Raw genomic sequence first — 23783 nt, 5'->3', positions numbered from 1 at the left:
CAGTGACCTCAATAACCCCCCGACTTAAAATTTTGGAATCATTGCCATCGCTGTGGAATCATTGCCAACCGAATTGTGAATTTATTATATTTACGATTAATTTAAAATGCAATTATAAAAAGCATATTATTTATGCCAATTGAATATTTTCAATTTCTTGTAAATCAATTGAGGTCACAAAATTTCCTGACGCCCTAACGAATCGAATGCCGATAGCTGCTTTCAAATCTGACTTACTGTTCAATTTTTTCGAACTTCATTGCATCGTTTCTGCGGCCATGAACAAAAATCATGGAACTAGCTTCATCGACACGCTCTATACATACACATTGAAAACTACGATTTTCTCCCGATCACTGATGGTAAGCAACATTGAGCAAACTTAGTGAAGTGATAGATGGGTGACCGCTTGAAAACACTGTCCGTTGTGGATTTTTTAAAATTATTTATAATAGTTTTTTTATACAAACGTTAATAATTTCAATTTACAAACTTTAAAATTCTTTAAAATTCTCATTATTTATACCACAGTTGATTAAAAAATTGAAGAAATCAGTTATTCCAAAGTTTTATGTTTCACTTCCGTCGACAGTCTTCATGACTGACCATCTTTTTTTTTTGTGTGGGTCATAATAGAGCCGTATTAAATACTGATGATAATAACAATATATTAAGTATTAGAGAAAAATCAGATCTTATTATTGAATATTTTTCATATTATTAAATAATCGATTCTTTTTATTGAAAAATTTTTTGATTTCCAAATTCTAAGGAGGTCTATCGCTTCAAATAGATAATTAAAATAAATAAAACACAAATTATAAAATACTTCAGTGTCAAATGCCATGGCAGTTAAGTAAACACCGAATAATAGTCACAATCATAAAGAATTTTATGACATGAAACGTAATTCAGAAATGGTATGGAATTATGTTGTGAAATTTTATTACATTTTTTTGTTTGTTAGTATCTTACTGAAGACAACAAAAAAATTACATAAAAAGAAAAACACATTTGTTTTGCATTTTTATACATAGAAAAAAAAGCCACCGCCCGGGTTGGTTGATTGTCTATATAACAAACACGTCTGTGCTGTTATCGTAAATGTGAAAGCGTCGTCGCTACATTAGATATAGAATAGAGGAGAGGAGACATTTACACAGGGAGCTATATCGTTATATTTTACTATGTGTATATACATATAGTACATAGAAGAGCTAGTAACTCTGGGTTTCTATGGTAACCACATCTCCTGGCGACGTGATAATGATTGGTCGTTCACACTAGCACAATGGACGACCTCTGCCATATTTCCTACACCTAGTTATTATTTTATCTTCATGTATATATATATATATATATATATATATATATATATATATATATATATATATATATATATATATATATACCTACAACGAACATGATGAGGAGGCTTTCATAAATGTGTGAAGAACAATCGTTTATTTTATTATTAATGTATACATCTTTTTTTACCTATTGTAACGGATATTAGCTTACTCTTTCTTACTACAACCTAATAACATGTTAAGAATTTATAGGCCAAAACCCCGTTGAAGAATTAATAGTACACTCCTCGATCTAGATATTTTATAGTAAATGGCTTATGAAAGTTATTTCAAAGATGGAGAAAATGTTTTCTTGGAAATTTAAAGCGAATAACTCAAATCGTGTTAAAAAGCCCTTTAAAGTAGTACTTGGACCAAGGCAAGCTTAGACTGGTGACTGGAATTATTGGTACCTTATTTTCTACTTTGATGATAAATTTTGTTATAACTTTATGAATGTAGACGAAAAATAACAATAAAGTTTTTCAATATCTGCCTTGGTTTTTGAAATATTGAAAGCTAAATATTTAAAAAAATTTTTCGATATTTGGAAAATTACTCCAGGTTTCGAAAAGTTTTATTATTACTTTTCGTCTTATATTGCCAAGTTATAACATAATTCACCATCAAAATTGAAAATATAAATTTTTTTAATTTGGGTTCCTACGACCGTGCTCATACATCCTTAATTAGTCGGGTACAACAGGTCTTTTTTTATTTTCAATAAGCTGCTAAATTTTAGCTTTCTAACTCGTTTTTGAAGATAGTAGATTACAAACAAACAAATGTATAGTTTTTCGTAAAGATTATCGTCAATTGTTCTGAGATCATAGGTTGTTCTTCATGGCATTATAAAAAATAGAATTTACTAAAAAAATGTATTCAGATAGTCTTGTCGAAGCAATAACCATTCAAAAAATTAACTGTAATTAAAATTATTGTTAATTGAATTGAAACACATTCCAGAATTTTGATTATCTTATGTGAGATTCAAGATTCAAGTCAATATAAAATAATCTAATTGCTTCCCCTGTTGACAAGTTTTGTCGTAGTTGAAAGATTTGATCTTTCAATATTTTTTTGAAAAGTTTTGAATGCTCGATTTGATAATTATCAGAAGGTATTTTATTTACCAGATATATACCTACATAACTAATTTTCTACATGCATAGGTATAGAAAATATATGAAAAAAAAAATTAATTAATAAAAATATATGTATAAAACCAAATTAAATTTGACATTTCATCGAGCATGTTAAAAATTCTAACACAATGTTTAAATGTAGTAAAATAAAAAATATATAATCAGCCTCAAACTATTAACATTATTTTTCTTACAGGAAGTACCAAATACACCTCTGTAAACATAATCGGTATTACAAGAGTATCAAATAAAGAAGATTTGAATGAGAGTTTTCATTAAAAAAAAAAGAAATTCATTAAAAAAACCCTAATGTTTTTATTGTAAATTAGATTTCAATTATCTTACAAAATTTGGATTCGAAAATTTAAGATTTATTTTGACGTTTATATAGGCAAACATTTGATGTTTAATTTTAGCGTAAGGATAGTCGAATGCCTGAAAGTCTTTTGTTAATGTATCCAAATATGTAAATATAAAAAAAATTAATGCTTTCTTTACTGCAATTCTGTAATAGTTAAATATAAAATTCAATTATTGAATTTTTTCCAGTTCCTCTTACTTTTACTTTACAGTTACTTTTATATTTAACTTTGTGGCATATGTATAACTTTTGTTTCCTTCCAATTGATCCTTTGGGAATACTTCAGTTATTAATAATGCGTATGTAATAGGTACACATTAATTTAGGACACACAGTACTTTTTGTAAATACTTACGTGTTATGATATAGATTATGTTTGTGTGTAGGATAATATATTAGTGCACCCCCACCTATTTCGTTTAATAAATGTCCGGTCATACAACATGATTTTTCTGTACATTTCAATTTTTATATAAATTTTTTCCTTTTTGCAACTTTTATATAAAATTCTACCTACTCTCCAATAGCATGTCATGATGTTAATTCACATTAGGTAGGATAATACTGCAGTTCTTTACTCCCATAAGTCATTGAAATTGACCTTTAATGTTCATTACTTAGTTATTTTTACTTCATTATTCTTGTTTTAATTACTTTTCCTAGTTTCTAACAGATTCAATTTAGCAATTTTTTATCTTAAAACGAATTTTTGTTAGTTTTAAGTTTTTAAAGAAGGTTGTTGTGCAATTTTTTTTTACGGCTTATTTTGAGTGCTGTTAAACAATTTAGCATCATTAAATACTCTTTAAATCTGAGCTTGGGGAAAAAATTATCATCTTCTCTTTTATTTGTTTTGTTCTTTAAATAGGAGAAAGCTTTTTTTAGCCAGCCACTAGTTTACAAAACGTTAATAGTTAGTGATAATTTGATAATATATTTTGTAGGTACATTAATTTTGGAGGGAATATATATTTTAAAATTACATCTTGCAGCCAATGTATATCAACATTTTTCTGATAAAAAATAAGCCAAATTGTTATTTGTGTTCGTATAATGTTTGCCAGTTATCAATTAAAGGAAGGTTTTAATTGAACCGGAAAACTTATACTGAATTCAATACCCTCATAAGATGTGTGCCTTTGAAATTAACATTTTTCATTTGAAACATTTTCCTCGATTAAACTTGTTTTCAAGTTTCACGCATATCTTAAATCGAAGAGCTCAAAATTAGTCAAGTACCCTGTATACCTAGGACAAATCAATATTTTTTAGAAATAAAAAATTCCTCAAATTAAACTAAAATGCGAGGTAACTTGAATAAAAGGCAATTTAAAAACAATCCAGAAATATTTGCACCTCAATCTATTCTCGAGCTGTACGGCTAGCTAAAATTCTTTTTTGATAATATAGTAATTTTTTAATGTTTTTACAACACTAGTCAACACTAGCTGAAATTTCAACCTTTCAAATTACAATCGCTATCCATTACAACCAGAAGCACTAGTATTATTAAAGAAATCTTACAAATACAAAAAATATGTATGTGGTGACAAATATGGAAGTTGAAGTGATATAAGTTGTAGACTATATATGCTAGCTAGAAAATAAAAGCCCATTAAATGATTGACGCACACGGACAAATAATAATCTACTACATTATAATCTACGGACAGTCACGCATTTTTTGGTTTTTTTTATGATAGTTTCTCCTATTTTAGATACTCTGTGTGATTTTTAAACACACAAATTATAACAGTATATGGTGCTGTTTTTAAAACTTTTGGGGCCATATAAAATTTTACTTCATTTACTTACAAAGTTTCAATAAACGACGTAACTCAAGGTTCTTAAAACTAACTTTAAAAATGACAAAATATGTGAAGAATAATGGTGAACCAAAAGTCCATGCATTCGTATTAGAGTTTTTCCTCGTCCATTATTCTTTTGAACTTCTCTTTAAGAGTTTAAACCTGTCTTTCCAATTATGAGTTCTTAGAAATCCTTCTGAACTTTGCGAAATATCTGCTGTGTTTATTGAAAATAGCCTTAGCCAGCCCTTAGGAAGAATTGAACTTAAAAAAAAAAATTCTTGATATAATCACCATGTGGGCCTCCAGAGCTGTTGACATCAAAAATGTGCTCAAGTGAAATGAGGACTCAGTACTCAAGTAAAATGAGGGCATTTACTTGCCTCGGCCAAGGCATAACTGGTATCTAAATATGAAATTAAGTATTGCTCTTTTTTAACAGAGCTTAGTTAGGTCAAAAAACTGGAATGAAAGCGTTGGTATTTGCTGCGTAATCCTTTATGCGTAACTGTAAGTCTAACCACAATTTAACTGAAATAATTGAAGTAAAAACTTTACTGTATGTATATTAAACAATACTTTACTTACTTATCATTTATAATCTGTATTATTTCAAATATGCACGATAAAAACATACTACTCACTTCGTGTTTATAAATTTTTTTATATGGTGACAAGTTTGTAGTTGTCCAACATAATTTTTCTTTTATTTGCATATGTGATACATATTTTAGTTCAGTCAAGCTAAGTCCAATCTAAAACGGTTCACTTGTATTGAAATGAAGTTGAATAGCTATTATCATTATTACAAGAGTTGGCATGAACTTAAACAAATATCTCTTTCGGACTTTATTATAGATATCGAGAATATTCAATGATTTGTTACCCATATATTATAAAATACTGTAGGTATTGTGGAATCTAAATTATGCTAATAATTGCGATCAGCGGCGATAAAATTATATTAGTAGACAATTTTCTATAGGAAAGCGTCATTACATCCTACACTATTTCTTTTAATACAATTTATTTGATTTTTATACGATTAGTATACTTTTACAACTTAATCAACGATTTGAGTGTGCTATAAGACCATAATATTCCAATCCATCATACAAAATTTGACCCATTTTTTAGTACGTACTTACCCATATAAAAAAGTTATTATTTCGTCCAGCGTATATATTAATGAACTGGATAATGCCGTTTTAGCTTTAGAGAGCTTTTTGTAAGCTAGTTGTATTTATTGGCATAATTAATGCAATAATAATATTTATACAAACACGTTTTTTTTTTTATAAATATGGGGATTGTCGACGGAAGTGAAAACTTAACACTATGGTATAACTGGCCTTTGGCCCTTGGCCTATTCACAATACCTGAATAATAATAAATAACACTTTAACTCTCTTCAAATAGCTGTTGTCAATTCTAGATAAATATGGTGGGAGCGCAAATAAATACATTTGAATAGTAAGATGTAATAGAGTAATATTATTTATATGCGTTTCCACCAGTTATTTAAGGTTTTAATTTTTTCGTATGAAACCCTTTCAAACATTTTGTAGTGGACTGAAACCCTCATCCACCATTGTGAATCTAAACCATCCTTGCATCCACTTGAATACACACAAAGAATTATATCAAAATCGGTTCATCCGTTTAGGAAGAGCTCAATTACAAACACACGATGATGCCAGTTTTTTGATGAGGCCATGATTTTTGGTCCCTCAAAAAGTGCTTCATGTACCAAAGGATGTTTTCATGATATCTTATTTTTTGTAAAAAAATTTTTTTTCCATAAAATAGAAAATTAATGGGTGTTATATTAATGCACGTGCCAATAAAATAATGGGAAGAAAATGTAGAAAAAAAACATACATATCGCAATAAAAATACGATAATTAACGTATTGACAAGTTACAATACGTATTATTTTTATAATTGCTGACTGTATGTGTTGCAGTAATTAAAAATAATTTTCGGTATACTTTATTACCTCTGTCCGCAAGTTCTTACCATTATGAGACCTTGAAACAATAAAAATACAACACTTAGAAAATAAAATTCTATATTACGAAAATCCGCGTTTAGTTAGAAATTGTCTACTTGTCGGCAAGAAAAGATAAATAGATTTTTGTCAGAAATGATTGGTGTTAAACAATTATTCACATTTTCTGAGAATCAAATCCAAAAATTTCGTAGTATGTGTATAAATATTTAAAAAAGACAAAAAGGGCTACTTTTTTAATGTATTTCTAAAAAGAATGGAAACACAAAATTTGAATTTTCTTAGTTATTTGTTTAATATATTTGTCATGAGAAAAATTGTAGATTAATGAGAGACGTAGAATGAGTGTTTCATGTGAAAATTTTTCTAGCTGTGTTATAATTTTTCACGGTTAAACAATTTTCCCAATAATAATAAATGCAGCTATATCATGACTGAGGGGGAGGAGTTAAACATAATAATTATATATAACTTATCCATTTATTGTATGGCTAATTGTTCATAAACAATAAAAATTAAATCGATAACGCTTTATATATATATTTTTTTTTTTAAATAATATTATTCAATAAAAATATTTCTAATATTGTTTCAGATTGTTTTGAATTCAATGCATCGCTACCAACCTAGAATACATTTAGTAAAATGGCGGGAGCATTCATCAAATACACATCCAATCACCGATTTAGAAGCAGAAGAGTATCGTACATTTATATTTCCTGAGACTGTATTCACAGCAGTCACTGCATATCAAAATCAATTAATTACTAAATTAAAAATTGATTCAAATCCATTCGCAAAGGGCTTCCGTGATTCATCAAGACTGACTGATTTTGATAGGTAAGTTTCATTACTTCTGATTTTTTTATATTCATAAGAAATAAAAAGCTCTCTTAAAAGATTCTACAACAGTACATTCAGTGGCAGGGCAAAGTGTTATAAAATGATTTCTCAAAGTAAAATGATCCCTCGTAGTTTTAAGTGAACCTTTAAAACTACAACAAACCTTCTGGTCTAAACTGTATCAATCTCATAAAGATAGCTATACTTATATCTGACACTCTAAAGAAAGTTGCCTATAAATTGTCACAGCTGGAAAATTACAAAGTTAATTTTATTGAAGTATTAGTCCGTAATATCGACCCAATTATTTACAGACTTTAATTTTTGCAATATTTGTTTATAATTATAGCCCATCAAAGCTTTCTCCCTAACATTGTACGCGTAACTAATAGCTATTTTGCATAAACAATTTAATAAATCATGGAGAATGTTATATTAAAGATTGTTTTATTTTTTATGAAATTATATTTCAAGGTATTTAAACAGTTTCGAACTAATTATAGAAGTCAAAAACAATTTATCTCAAATTTTATTTTATACTGTTTCATGTTCGGCTTCTATTATATGGTCATCTTAATAGCTTATACGTTCTTTACAAATAAAGGGAACTACACACTATAAACAGGTACCCTTAAAGATATTTAAAACAGACAGCTTACGTAAAATTGGTAGTTAGAGTTAATCCATAAATTTCGTGTAAATTATGGGTAAAAATCTTTTCTTTTTTTTTTTTTTAGTATAAAATTTTAGAAAATGTGTTGAAACCTGATAAAGATTTGAATTGATACAGCATAGAGCATGTTAATGATTTAAGCAGACTAATATTCTATTTGAAAATTAATAAAAAATTGTTTAAACTTTATTATTTCCTATTTTTATAATGAATATTTTTTTGGAACAAGACGAAATAAGACGATTTCAAAGGATCCGGCATCCTTAAGATTCTTTTTAACACAGATTTGGCTAGATTATAATGGCTGTCCACGAGGGATACATTTGGGCCAAAGGACCCATTGTGATATGGCATGTATGTGCTTCAACATCTACTCCGCTGATAATTTCCGGTCCTCACTACATCATCTGCTCATCACTATCAATGATTAAATTTATATTTTCTTTTGGCGGTGGGAATCGAACCAGCTATCCTAGGCATACTGGGTACGAAATTAATTATGCTTTCCCAACTGAGCTACAATGATTGACCTTTTATATCATTTTATAATGCTTTTAAAAATCATTATAATAATACCAAGAAAGTGATACAAATGAATTTGTTTTCAATAAAAAAAAGAATACAACGGGTCAAATGGGGCTAAAGAGGTATAATATCCTGATCCCTCACTCTTCTCTCTCTGGCAAAAAAAAGATTAAATTGATCTTAACATTTAGAGGGCTAATTGCGATCCTTTTAAATTGATTTGTTATCATAAAGTGACTCTCTTATTTTGAACATGGTATATGTGACTAAGCCTTTAGTTTTACTAAATGATAAGTTACTTAAGTTAAATGATTTATATTTTGTTTAATATTTTCAAAAGTGTTTAAATCTTAAACTAAAAAAACCATTAGTATTTTGGAATTGGCATAATAATAGCTACCTAATAAGTAAATTACATTAATAATAATCAAAAACGTTCTTTATGATATTTTAAAATTGTGATACCTTTGTGGCTAGTAATTACCTTTGTATTTGTTTGAAATTTGAGTTATTTCGTAGCTAGGGAAATATTTATTTTTTCCAATAAGAAAATTTAGAAGCAACTTTCTGATTTGAAATGCACGTAAAACGAATCTTATATGATTTATTATTAGTCGTTAAAGTTTTTATGAAACTCCTGTAGAATTATGGTTTGGGAGTGTTTATAAAGGTGTCTAACGATAACTGTGTAGTCCGCCTAGATAGTCAAATGGGAAAACTTTATTCCGAGTCGTTAAAACTATGTGTTAAATTTACTACAAACTAAAAATTCACTTTTTAGCATATTTAATGAATGGTATAGGTAGTATAACTTTACTTTACAAACTCATAAAATTTGAAAATCAAGCTTAATTGAAAATATATCGCTCTAGATTAACTTTATTTTCATGAAACGATCAAACTCTGAGGCGAAAGAAATATATTTTACAAAAATAATATTAATACTGATAAAGTTTTCCAGGAGAAGTATAAAAAACTTATAAGCGCTAATGAGACAAAAATTACGGATCAAATGTTTTATACTTCGAAATTAATCATAATTACTTTTCTTTATTTGTATTTTATAATTTCTTTTCCCTATTAACAAAATTATCGTTACATTAATCCGCAAAAACTTAAAAAGAGAGCATACCTTTCGGTAAAAAAAATGGGCGTTAAAAAAATAAAAATTAAAAAAACAACACAAAAAAAACTAATTATATAATTAAGGAATAATACCGTAATTTATCAATAAACACAAAAACAAAATTCAAAAATAATACGTAGTATTATAGGTTACTTCAAAATGTAAAAAGATGAATCTGTCTTCGCTTACTCACCTGTGAAAATTTTAAATATATATTACATTCTATATTAAAAACAAAAAACAAAAAAAACATAAAAAAATTGAAAGTACCTATACATATACCATGTATAATAATATTTTGACCGACAAAATCACGCTAAAGGAGTTTTTTTTCACGCCGCGGTATTATGTTAATAACAGAGTAACACATATTTGGGTCCGCCTGTTGCTTCAAGGCATATTCTTTACATTTCGTTTAAGGTCTTTTCTGCCTACCAATATAATACATCAATGCTGTTTCGTTTGAAGATTTATACTCTATATGTTACTAACATTCATATAAGTTTGTTCTTTGCAATATGCTTTTTACTTCAATTGAAAACAAATTATTGAATTTATTTTTCTCTATCGGTTTGAAATTTTGATATGTATTTGCAATTATGATGACAAAACAATACCATAACGAATTTCAAAAATACGATGCGACAGATTATAGGGTGATAAGGAAGAAAAAAGTGAGGTCGAGTTCCTAAATGAGCAATTTTGCATAAACAACAACAAACAAGACCCAATTGACCTATTTAGGTCAATTGGGTCTTGGGTACGTAGGACCCATTTTGTAAACCGTAATAGATAGAACAAAAGTTTAAATGTAATGTTCCTTATAAAAAAGTAAACAACTTTTGTGTGAAACATTTTTTCGTAGACCTCACTGTCTACCCGCGAGAACACAGCTTAGGTTAGGAACATTATATAGTATGTATACAGGTATTGTATATATTTTAAATTTATACGCTTCATATATTATGTATATGATTGTTTGTTTATTACTATATCCACTAAGAAGTGAGAACTAAGAAACTCTTATAACTTTGTATGTAAGAGTGACTTCCTTTCTTTTCTTTCCTGACTTAAATAAACAAACGATTGCGTAATCAACACTGACTATACATGGTTTTTCAACAATTAACTCAGTCAATTGTTAGATTTCACTTGTTTTTCTTGCTTTTTTATCCTCTCTATAACGTCAGAAAGATCATTCTCTGCATTACAACGTATTTTTTTCAATTTGAAAGTGTAAATAAACAATTGACTGCCTACTTTTTCTAGATGGATAAAAATTGAAGGTGAAGATAGAGAGCAGAAGCGCTTTTTTGAAATGTAAAGGCAAATTTTCTACAAGAAACTCACTGGTGGAAAAATGTTAACAGCAAAAACAAACATTCGCTTTCAGTGTTTCAGCTAAGATAGATATTTTGCTCAGAGAAAACTGCTTCTAATCCGAATCCATATTCAATTGAAGACATTTCCCGTAGGAAAAAAGAATTTCCCTTTGAAAATGAAAAGAAAAACGTAGCGTACCTAAATTAATAATATCCCCATATTAATGTTTTTGCAGGTTTATGATTTTTAAATGAGAAAGAACAAACTTAATTTCATTTAACTTATGATACACGTAAAAAAAGGAATGCAAAACTTTCATAATATTATATTTTTTGATCTCTTTGTTTCTTAAAGTATTTAAAATGTACACTAAACATGTGTGTGAAACAAAGACAGTATAATTATGATATAATATTAATTAATAGTGTTTTTTCGTATTATTATTACAAAATTTATCTACGTTAGAATTATTTATGTAAAATTATAGTAGCTGTAAGTTATAAAGATGCCGACATTTTTTTTGGATATTAATATTTTGTAGTACTGCTATGGTTTTTTTTTGTTGTTGTTGATGGTTTTGTGGTAGGGGACTTAATTTGATTTCAAATAAGTGTTGATATTTTAATTAAATTATGTGGAGTATTATAGTAAATATAATTTTAAAAACAAGGTTAAAAATCTTAAAAAAACAACTAAAATAATACAGGTGTATAAATGAAGGCCAAACAATAATCAAATAAATTTTAATATAAAATATTTTATCCCTTTATAAATTTGATTTTGACGAAAAACAACTTATCGTGAATCTTAATGAAAAGTGAACTAATGACCTATAATTGAATATAATATTTTCAAAGCTATACTTTAGATTCAATTTTTAAAGTGAAAAAAAGTCATAACTCATTGTGTATTTCAGAAACGATGGCCATGAACTGTTTTACATTAACTATTTAAAATTATTACAGAAATTTTTAATTTATGGTTCAAAATGATGACCATAGATGGAGCAGTAAAATGTCAGATTATATGTTTATAAATTATAGCTTATTTACTATTCTGATGTATGAGCTATATTGTTGTACAGTTTCATTTAAACCCATTGGGTAAATTTTGCGTGAAAGCGTAACAAACAAAGAAACAAATAAACATCCTTACTTTTACATGTATAATATAATATAGGGATAGAGACAGTTCTATATTCTATTACGAATAAAAAATAATATTAAATGGAAATACGGTATTTGTTATCCAAGAACAAACAACTCAAACTATTTCTGCTCAATATAACTTAATAAATTATGCAAAAATCAAACATAAAAATAATATTTCAGAATTGAATAGGACTACCCATCAGAAGTATTGCAGGTATCACTAACCAGTATTATTCCTGACGCCCAAACTGCATTGACTCGTCCGCCAAGACTGTTGCTAATGTTACTTTTCCCTCAAAACTGTATACAGTATTGCGTTCAAACCAATACAGAATGGTGTTCATACCGTTACTGACATAGTGATACGCACAAAAAATTTCTTACCGTTAATAAAATTCGCATTTCGAATTACGAACTATCTCTGCTTTGTTGTAGGTATTCAAAAGGGTAACCGGTATTCTGCCATTCCATTGTTTCTGTTAAGATCAATCGGTCTGTGAAGTTACTATAATATGCCTTTTTTCCTGATGTCAAATGAAAATGTTCGATAATAGATGACAAATAAAAATTTAACTTGATTGATAAACATAAAAAATATAAGCAATTCAAGAGTATTTTCTATCTTATCTGGCAAAACAACTCTTTTTATGCAATCTCTATGGCAATTGCAGGTAACGACGCCACCGAGTGTTATTTTACTTTCTTTTTATTTGATTTTTCATAGATTTCGCTCGATGTTTTGGCTCGATAACGAACGTCTTTTGAAGCAATCAAAAAAATTTAAGTATAAAGGCCGTAATTAATTTTCCAGCATGTCACACACATTTAAGCCCAAAATTTGATATGCATCACATCGCCTAGATAGTAGGGTACATTTATGCGGGTAAACACAGCAACAAAGTACCATAATTTAATTAATATTTGCGTGTAATAATAATCAATAATATATCGGCAATTATTTTTTTAAATAGTATTGTATTTAATATGATGTTTACAACACCTAAAGTGTTATTCTTCTGTGTTTATGTACGATGTACCTACATCTTAAAACACTTTTAAACAGAGAAAAAGATTTTGTTTTGTATTTTTTTTTTGTGAATGTATGTGTGTTGAAACATATACCGCTCTATAATTTAACGCAATCGTTGTCTTCGATGATGATCCGCTGACGATTTAATGATACTAAACATAGTTTTCTCACACCTTCCTTATACTCTTCACTCAGTCAGCTAGCTAGCTAGGCTAGCAGCTCTCTGACTTGATAATAACCTGGCTTAAGTGTGCATGTGTGTATGTTGCTGTTAATATATTCACTTCTATGTGCAAGGTACTTTGTTTTAGTAGCAAGAGTTTTGTGAACGAATGTCTTTTTGAAGGAATATGACAATGAATCAAGCCTTATTAATGTTTTGAATAAAAATTAAATCTGTAGAATCATTTTCTTCTTGCCAATTAAGATTTGTGTTTTCCCGATCAGGATTTGCACAGCGAATTTTCAATCAATTTGGCCGATTCAGGATTATTAATATGCTTGTGGAATTTATTTTAATCCATCAGTCCTCGCGTGAAGCATTCGATAGTCTTAAGTAACGTGATGAGAGGTTCTTACGCGTTCTGCACAAGCGTAATATATTACGTGCGTTAAATATTGTTTAACTTTGTAAATCATAACATCTTCATGATTTTTGTGTCAATTTATTTTGTTTAATGCCCTAGCTAATTAAAAATTGTTTGATTACGTGATTGAATGATGTTTGAGAGTGAAAACATTAGAACCGGGACATAATTTATATAATTAAATTCATTTTAACTAATTTCATCAAATTTCTATAACAAGTATATCAAACTAACTGAATTTACTGAGTATCTTATATATTTAAACGAGCAATTCTTATATATATATATATATATATATATATATATATCAAGGATCTTGGAAATGGCTCCAACGATTTTCATGAAAATGAGTATGTAGGGGTTTTTTGGGGCGATAAGTCGATCTAGCTAGGTAATTTCATTTATCAGAAATGTCGTTTTATCCGTCTTTTCATGAAAAATTCATCAGACATCTGTTGGTGTATAACGTAGTTAATGAAATACAATGCAAATTATAACATAACAAAAAGGAGGCGTTTGAGTGAAAAATGATGAAAGTGAAAAATATGACTCTTGCTGACATCCATTGGCGAATAACCGAGCGAAGCTCGGTCATCCAGATATTATTAAATTAACGAAAGAACTTACACGAACAGGTCCAAAAATTTCCGAAGAAAATATTTTTTTTGCTTACACTTTTACTTTCATGGTGAGAGAAATTTTAACAATTTCTGAAGGGCTTGAAAAAAAGATGTTTTTAAAAAAGGATAAAATTTTAAGAAAGAAAAAGTTGCAACCACACACACTATTTTAAAAATAAGTTATTTGTGTTTTAAATCCAGTGTGAGCTCAAATCTCATAACGCGAGTGCTGACGGATTAAATATCGAATAAAAGGATTAAAAGGTATATGTTTATAAAATTACACAGTCAATAATATAATTTTGTAAATATGTTAGCGTTAAAAACCATATTTTCAGTCATATTTTTTTACATGATATTTCAAAAGTCATTGGCTGCAGAGGTATAGGCTAAAGTAAGTTAATAATTATAGTCGGGAAATAGGCTACTGCCATGATTTCATTCCTTTCATCAAGCCTGTAATGTAGTTTTGTATGTTTCGACGGAAAAGTACAGCTCATTTTAAATACACGCCGAATAAAAATTTTTTCCACTTGAAGTTTGATGTTGAACTATAAAACTATTCATAAAACTTTGCTTTTTAAGTAGTGGAAAAATTATAAAATATAAATGTAGTTATGGTATTCAGGGACGGTTTTAATTTTATAAGGTATATTTATTACTCGATATATCGCTTTCTACATGGATGTCATATGAGTGTTTCATATAATGATTTTTTATCTTTATTTTTTTATTTAAGAATTCAGATATTTTTTCACCGCCTTTCAAATAATAATAATCGTGTCTGTGTGTGGTAAAAATGATTATATTTTTTTTTCATCTTTGTTTAGCATAATTATAATCTAATTATTTCTTACTCGTTTTAATATGTACATAAAGTTTTCTTCTGAAGTTACTTACTGAAGTACTGATTTCTCTTCCATTTTTTTTTGTATTTTGTTTTAAAAGTATCAAAGTATTAGATCGTTCTTATGTTTCATTTCGTTCAATAGAATCATTATATTTTTTCTTGAATGATGTGAAAATTATCATATTATTTCAATTGAAAAGTATCGACTTTTAAAATTATGTTTAAATTGAATATCATAAATAACTAGTTTTGTTTTAACATTTAATTGTAACAGGATTCTTGTATAAATGGCTATGGTGTATCGAACGATCTCTATTTTTTATATATGTAAATTATTACTTTTGACATTGGCAGCGACTGTTACTTATAACATGTAATATAATCCTAAATAAATTATTTACCAAAAAACAAATTTTAAAAAATATCATGAATAAAGATAAAAAAAGATAAGAGCAATATAAGCTCCCCAAAAAAGCTTTAAGCTTGATGCGTCCGGAAGATCGGAGTAGGAGTTGCTAAACTTACAACGCAGAAATACACAAACTGGGTAAGTGAAATAAACACACGTATGTATTAGGGTTAAGGTGAAAAAATTGAGTACTTTCAACTTTGTGAAACAGAGGTATATTGAGCTTTGACTCGGGTTCTTAATTAATTAGGTTATGGTAAACCTCTTTGTAGAGAAATGCGTTACAGGTGCGGCTCTCAAGATAAATCTGGTCTCACAGTGGAATGAGATGCATCTGGTCATGCACGGATCTTGCGACTACGTTCTATTCTCTTCGGGAACAAGTATCGAAGTTCTTGGTGTGTCTCATCCTAGGACAACCACTCTTACCTAACCAAACCTAACCTAGGTTATTCTATAAAAGTAGACAGTACAATATAATTAATTGCCGGAATGAAATTTCGAATAACCAAGTGAATAAAAGTCCAAAAAAAGGGAATAGTTCAAAAAAAAGTTGATAAAATTTCGCTAGTTTTATAAAATTGTATATGAGAAATTAAAATCAATACTTAATATTTCGTGCCTTGACTCCCAACAGGATAATGCATATCATTTTTCGATACAAGTGGAATAAGAGCATTATTAACGCACGCATATGAAAGAATTATTTATTTTGATTTCTTACTCCCAATTTTATCGGAGAAGTTAAGTATATACTTCTCTCCTCTTTTATATTTAGAAAAACCCAGGCTAGGATGTTTAAGTGTTTTAGGTAATAGACGGTCAGCTCGTGACAGAACAATATCATTAATATTTTAAAGCCTAGCAATGAAAGGGGGCATTTATACAACTACAAGCAACATAAAAATGTATGAAACACAGAGAAAAACTTTTTACAGTCTGCCATTCATTTGAATAAAAGACTTCGCACGGGTGCTTTGCTTATACTAAATATTCTACAGAATGTCTTTACATACAAAAATGTGTTTATTTACGACATCACATTTGCATGTATACATATATACCAGCCACTTGAATCACTATATCTATTTAAAAAAACCGTATCAAAATCCGTTGCGTAGTTTCGAAGATCTAAGCATACATTGGGACATACTGACTGACAGCGGGAAGCGACTTTGTTTTAAACTATGTAGTTAAGGTATATAAAACGATTTCAAAATACACTTATTTTGAGCTTTTTTATATCTAGTAGAGCGTTGTACAAGCCATTTAGAGACACCCTGTAATAATATTAATATAAAAATGTTGATGATATATCCCTTTAGGATAGTAAATTATTATAGTCAAATCTACATAGTACCAACGTATATATACAATCCACATATGATAATACTACTATTGACTTCAACAATCATTGTTGTTTGAAAACCACTGATTAAAGTTATTAGTTACTAAAAGGTATATAATTTTGTGTATATTATGATTTCATGATAAATTTTTTTTTTTGTACGTTGTTTCGTATTTAATTATACACCTATTAAAACACTATAAACAGAATATATTTAATAATCAACAACAAAAATGTATTGAAACGAAATAAATATTTAAAAAAAAAAAATATACCGACAATGAAACATGGTACCTAATTTTAATATTTTGTAATATCGAAGTAATATTAATTTCAATATTGAAAATTAATACGTGATTTATACGCATTTGATATCATAAATAGATCTATTAAAATAAAAATGCCATTTTTGGTGTTATTAGGCTGAATTGTTTTTCATTGCGCTTCCTTCTACAAAGTAAAGAAAATTTTTTGATCGAAAAAAGTCGATGTCGAGTTTACAATAGAAATATCTAACTTATAACACAAAAACAATTAACCATGTACTATGTTTAAATTCGATTTAGTGATAGCTCAATGGTTCTGTAAGATTGCTTTTTTATTTCCACGGCTACCTCCAGAACCTGGTCTTTATGGAAGCCAGTAATATAAATAACTGTTGAAGTGGTGTTGAAAATAAAAAAAAAATTAAATAAATTATAATAGAATTCATACATTCTCTAAGGATAAAGGAATTATAGAAAAATTATGGAATATTTCCTTAATCTTTGATACATTTTATGTTTCCGTAGTAGCCTCCATATACATCGGCTTAGGATCAAAATGGTCTAAGATGAATTTCCTGACAGTGTTGTATATCAAACAAAATAACTTGTTGCGTAAATATATATCCTACATTTCCAATGGTCTAATACCAACACCTTTACCAAGTAATATGTCGTCTGAAATATTTTAACATATTTGGCATCAATCTAGATATAAAGATTATATTAAAGAAAAGTACAATCGAGCGAATTCTACACAATAAGTGGAATACCGATTCAACTGAGCTCTCGAAATGTACAATAATTGAAGCACTGTATACGGCTATTTAAACTTCGATTACTTGCAGTGGTTCTATATTGTAACTCTGTTATCTCCGCGTGTACTTTTCTTCATATTTCGAGAATTGACATCAAAAAAGTTAAAAAGGCCCAAAAATACATTAGTCTTTCTTATAGGGTTTCTTATAAATGATGTTCTAAAAATTAAATTTCAACGGGTTTGGCTGTCAAAGGGTGTCAAAAAGTGTATAAACTTTTTTTTATAGAAAATAAAATCGAAATTGTTGGTTGGCTACTGAAGTTTAATTGCTTGGTGCACTGCAATTTAATTATTAATTATTAATTATCAGCTCAAATCTAAAGACACAAGAATAATCTACAATTTAGAACAATAAAAATATAGTTAATATTTTATAAAAGTAAGTGACAGCGGAACTGAATTGTACATTTTAAATACAAGATTTACTTCCAGTGCTCGTTGTTATTGATACATATTTATAGTTTTTTTTTTGATACTTAGGAAGATCATCGATCGAAAAAAAAAATCTAAATATAATCTTGGTAAACGTAATAATCATGCTTCTATAATACTTTATTTAATTATCAATACATAGTATAAAACAAAGTCCCTTCCGTTTGTCTTTCCATAATTCCTATGTATGCTTAGATTTTTAAAACTACGCAACGGATATTGATGCAGTTTTCTAATAGATAGAGTTATTCAAGAGGAAGGTTTTAATGTATCATACATGCATAATATAGTAGAGTACGGGTTGAAATAAAAAGTTGAAAGGGATGTGCTTCAAAAACGTAAAAAGTTGTGCATTGACGAAGCTCAAATATTGACGAGATATAATGACTACCTTCAAGGATTGTTTTATCTATGTTTAACCTTCGGAGGGAAGGGGTGTAAAGATGGAGTGTGGATGAATAATCGAATAATTTCAAATATACCCAAGTGGTATAATTATTACAAAACTGTAACCCCTATGCAAGAGGATATCGGTAGAGGGGCTTAAAGTGGGTATGTTTCCCAGCAGGGTGAATAGTTTACAGCTAGTCGGTTATAAAAACGAAAAGGCCGATATTGCATCGATTTTGCTAGTCCGCTTTCGAGAATTTCTATGAGACGTTTCATAGAGGAAACAGAGCTATCAGGCTGAACACAATGAAATATCACAATAATTTCTATTCGCTCCGTGCGTGAGTTTCGTTTCCATGGTAACGATACACTACTTTAATTATAGAATTGTATGGATGCATATATAATTGTATGGATTGCATTTAAGACTTACATTGAAAATTTAATATTATTGTCTCACAAATTTAAATAAATAATTATGATAATTTACATTTGAAAAATAATATTTGTGCAATTTGATTTCTTATTTTCACAATTTTTAATGCATTAAGTTTAATTAATTCGTGTTTTACAATAATTTTAATTTGACATTTCTATAACATTAACATGTAAAGAACTGCAAATTAGTAATAACAGCCCCCTTTAACGCCAAAATTTTTCACTGGAAGCGCTAGCATCGATTTTATTGTCCCTACCATGACTACGCACACAACGAATAGATGAACTCATATTATTGACAACATATGCAGGCCAGCACCTAGACTTATTATAATACATTTTAACATATAAAGTCTGTTCATGATTAACTCTTTTTGTCTTCAAGGAAGAAATATGAGGTACCTACAAATTAAATTAGGATTGCTCTTTTCCGGAATATGTAAATGTTCACACAAAAATAATATTGCTATAATCAATTTTGTGTAAATTAAATTATGTAGTCTGACTTTTTTTATTTAAATATTCATAGAACAAATTATTTCATTTTATATTATTTTTTATGTTAGAGGTATATATATATATATATATATATATATATATATATATATATATATATATATATATATATATATATATATAAATATATTATTTATTCATAAATTTTAACACTTCTTTTTTTAAATAACCTATAATTATTGTAATTGAGTTGATTAATTAACTCAACCAATTGCTCTTGCTATATATAATACTTAATATATAATATAATGTTATGTATGCTGTGTGTTGTTCTTGTATATTTTACCTGTTTTACCGGCATATTTTAAAACATAAAATATCGTTTGTAATAATCATTAAGTAATTTACAATATGGTCGTTCTAAGTGAAACTTAGTATTGTGACATTCAACTGTGACTTACTATATAAAAAAGTGAACTTACGAAATTTAAGAAACCCCCGAGAAATTTTTTCTGGTACGGAACCCTAAACACGTACTTGAAACGTATCTAAGAACACTATCCATTAAATTACCTTTTTCCTAAGAGCCTTCTCCAAACTGAATCGATATTGGGGATTATCGACAATTTTTGTAGTTTTTCCGGGTACGGAACCCTAAACTCGCCCTTGAAACATAGCTAAAAACACTCCGCATTCAATTATCTTTCAAACGAAACAAAATAATCCATATCGGTATATTCGTTTAGGCACACAGACACACAAAGCGGTTGAACTTATAATACCCCGTAAAAATATTGCTTCGGGGGTTAAAAAACCAAGAGCAGACTTCTTGAAAAAAAAAAAAAGATTTGGCCTTTGGAGCAACTTCTTTATAAATGTTTTTTTAGATCTCAATTGTTTGCACCTTATTTCAGCTATACACAGGTTAAAACTTTCCATCACGAAAATTTATAAGCATCAAATTACCAAAATAATATTCTTTACTAGATTGATACCCGCCGCTTCACCTTCTCTTGATATACACAGTTTTCAATTTTGTTAATTGTAAAATAGTCATAATTCATTGAGATTAGTTGGCCATGATTTGTTTGACATTAGCTTTTTTAAATTTTCACAGAATTCTTTAATTTATGGTTAAAAATGATGATCATATGGTTAAAAATATTTCTTTATAAATTATAGTTCATGTGTTATTCTGATATATCAGCTATATTGCTGTACAGTTTCATTAAAAACCATTTACTAGTTTTAGCGTGAAAGCATAACAAACAAATAAACAAACAAACAAACTAACATGCTTACTTTCACATTTATAATATATAGGGACTAGCGGCCCCGACGGACGTTGTCCCGTAAAAACGTAACTCCAATTCATGAATACCTATACTACGTTTAGCCTGTCCGCTAAACCCATCCCGCTAAACCCCAATTTAACTCCTATTTATTGGAGTGGCCTGACCTTCGACCTTTGGCCTGACCTTTGATAGTAGAGCTCGCTGCGCTCGCATATGGCTCTAATAAATGCCTATTGACAATACCTGAATACTATTAAAAATACATAGTACACATAGTATACATAATGTGATATCGCATATGGCTCTAATAAATGCCTATTGACAATACCTGAATACTATTAAAAATACATAGTACACATAGTATACATAATGTGATATGATTTATATGCGCTCCCACCATTTAATGAGATTTAACTTTTTTGGTGTGGAACCCTTAAAAACAGTTGTAGTGGACCGAATGGTAAATCTAAACCATTCTCCAATCCCCTTGAACTCACACAAAAAATTTCATCGAAATCGGTCCAGCCGTCTAGGAGGAGTTCAGTCACATACAGACACACACAAGAAATATATATATTAAGATAGGGATAGGGATATAGACTCTTATTTTTCCTGAAAAACAAATAACTTTTGCCTGGAAAACTTTTTCCCTGTATTATTCTTGCAGTCGTTAGTCTGGAAGAACAGTAAATTCTCTTAACCTAAAATTAAAGTTTCAAATCAAATGATAGCTTCAAGAAGACCTGGTTCAAAAAAACTTTTTGATGAATCCCTGATACTCATGAGTTTTTTATAATGTGTGATAGCTATAATCGCATGCATTAGAATGGCCTTGCACACAAAGTTAAACTATAAAATATTATAATAGCTCCTGCATATAAAATTAGATGGCTGCTTTTTTTTTTAAATATATTTGCAGTTAATACTCTCAACTACAAAATTAATATAACCACTAAGTGTGCTGTAATAGTGTTAAACTCCTTTTGTAATCTGATTGTAGATCAATCTTCGTATATAATATAAAAGAAACATTTTTAACACGTTTTAACTTAAAAGAAAAGAATTTAAATGTAGTTAAAAAAAGGTTGAAGCGACTAGAGAGCTTCTTATCATGAAAGATCAGTCTTCTTGATAATTTATGATAATTTTAAGTTAATGTTAAAGTCAAGTTGAGACTTATAATTAGTTCGTAATAAATAAAAACAAACTGGAAAATATTTTAAATCATTTCAAAAAACCTATAAGTCCTTTGAATGTACTGAATTAGGAACTTAGATATTTCATTTATCGATAATCGCCAAAGAATGTTTGAAAATAAATTTCTTACTACTTTATTAAACAATTTAAATTTTGAGTTTTTTCTGAATTTGGCATTATTTAAACAAAACATAATAATTTTATTTTTTTGTTTCAGAGATCCAATGGATGGTTTTTTTATGGATCAACATTTCTTGCGATCACCTTTACGGTTATATTCAACCGATCCATTAGACAATGAAAACAACAATGCGGCAAATTCATTATTTTCTGCTGCTATGATGGAAAAAGCTCGTGCACATTTACAGTTATGGGGTCGCGCTGGAACCGCAAGTGGTTATTCACCAGCAGAACTACATGCAATGCTTATAAGTTCTGGTGCAGCTGCACAAAATCAACATTTATACAATATGGCTGCAGCAGCTGCGGTAGCTGCGGCGTCTGGCCAACAACCACCTAGACCACCTCCACATTTATGGAATCATCCACCTAACGAACAACCGCCAGGACCTGGCGGGCCTTGGGGTGCCGCACCTTCATCTGGTCTTCCACCCGGATTACTAGGGCCACCACCGCCGCCTCCTCCACCTCCTGTATCAACACCAAATTCATCTGGTTCCCCATCTCCATCAAACATGATGGGTTCAAATGATTTACGAATGCCAAAAGCAGTGTTTCCTAGTTCTATGCATAGATATAGTCCGTATTCACTAGCCCAAGCCCAGTCAAGGCAAATGTCACCACCAGGTGGCGGATCAGGAAGTCCCAGACCACGTTAACACATTCATTGCTAAAACAACTATTTATTAAGCGTTAAATAAATTCAATGTGGCTGAAATGGAATTTGTTTCTTAATTTTTATTGTGATATTTTGTTAATTTCATAAATTATTTTATTAATTTAAAAAAAAAAAAAAGAAAAACCAAAGAAGTTTCTCAATTTAGACTTAAATAGAACTGTAAATACACAAAAAAAAGTCATTCCTTGAGCAAAATTAATTTTTTTTATGGTCTCTGAAATAATATATATACTGTGTTCACCGAAAGATGAATCATTTTTTTCACTCTTTTTTCCACTTTCTTACTTTCTTTGATAGAAGGAGTTTCTTTGTTTTATAAAGTTATTTTGACGTTTATCATGAAAAAGAAATAATTTGGTTGTTGCCTCATAACTCCTCGCAACTTAAAATAGGTGCAGTTTTAAAACTCAATGCCTATGAGTTCTGTTGAAAACTATTTTTATCCGTCAGGGGTTAGACTTAAATCTTGCTCGA

At 28.9% G+C, this 23783-nt stretch overlaps 1 protein-coding gene across 1 annotated transcript in view; it reads left to right on the top strand.

The window, feature by feature from the left end:
* The window catches only part of LOC123301576 (T-box protein H15-like), a 105229-nt gene extending 81934 nt beyond the window's left edge, over window positions 1-23295 (top strand). The window contains exons 4-5 of the mRNA XM_044884394.1: window positions 7270-7514; window positions 22668-23295. Coding sequence (XP_044740329.1) covers window positions 7270-7514; window positions 22668-23289 — 867 coding nt within the window. The 3' untranslated portion in view covers window positions 23290-23295. The remainder of the gene's footprint in view (window positions 1-7269; window positions 7515-22667) is intronic.
* Window positions 23296-23783: the final 488 nt, after the last annotated feature.

This window comes from Chrysoperla carnea, chromosome 1 (assembly GCF_905475395.1).
Source record: "Chrysoperla carnea chromosome 1, inChrCarn1.1, whole genome shotgun sequence".
Classification (NCBI taxonomy): domain Eukaryota; kingdom Metazoa; phylum Arthropoda; class Insecta; order Neuroptera; family Chrysopidae; genus Chrysoperla; species Chrysoperla carnea.
Note: the sequence above shows the minus strand (reverse complement) of the source record. Positions and strands in the feature narration are given on the sequence as shown.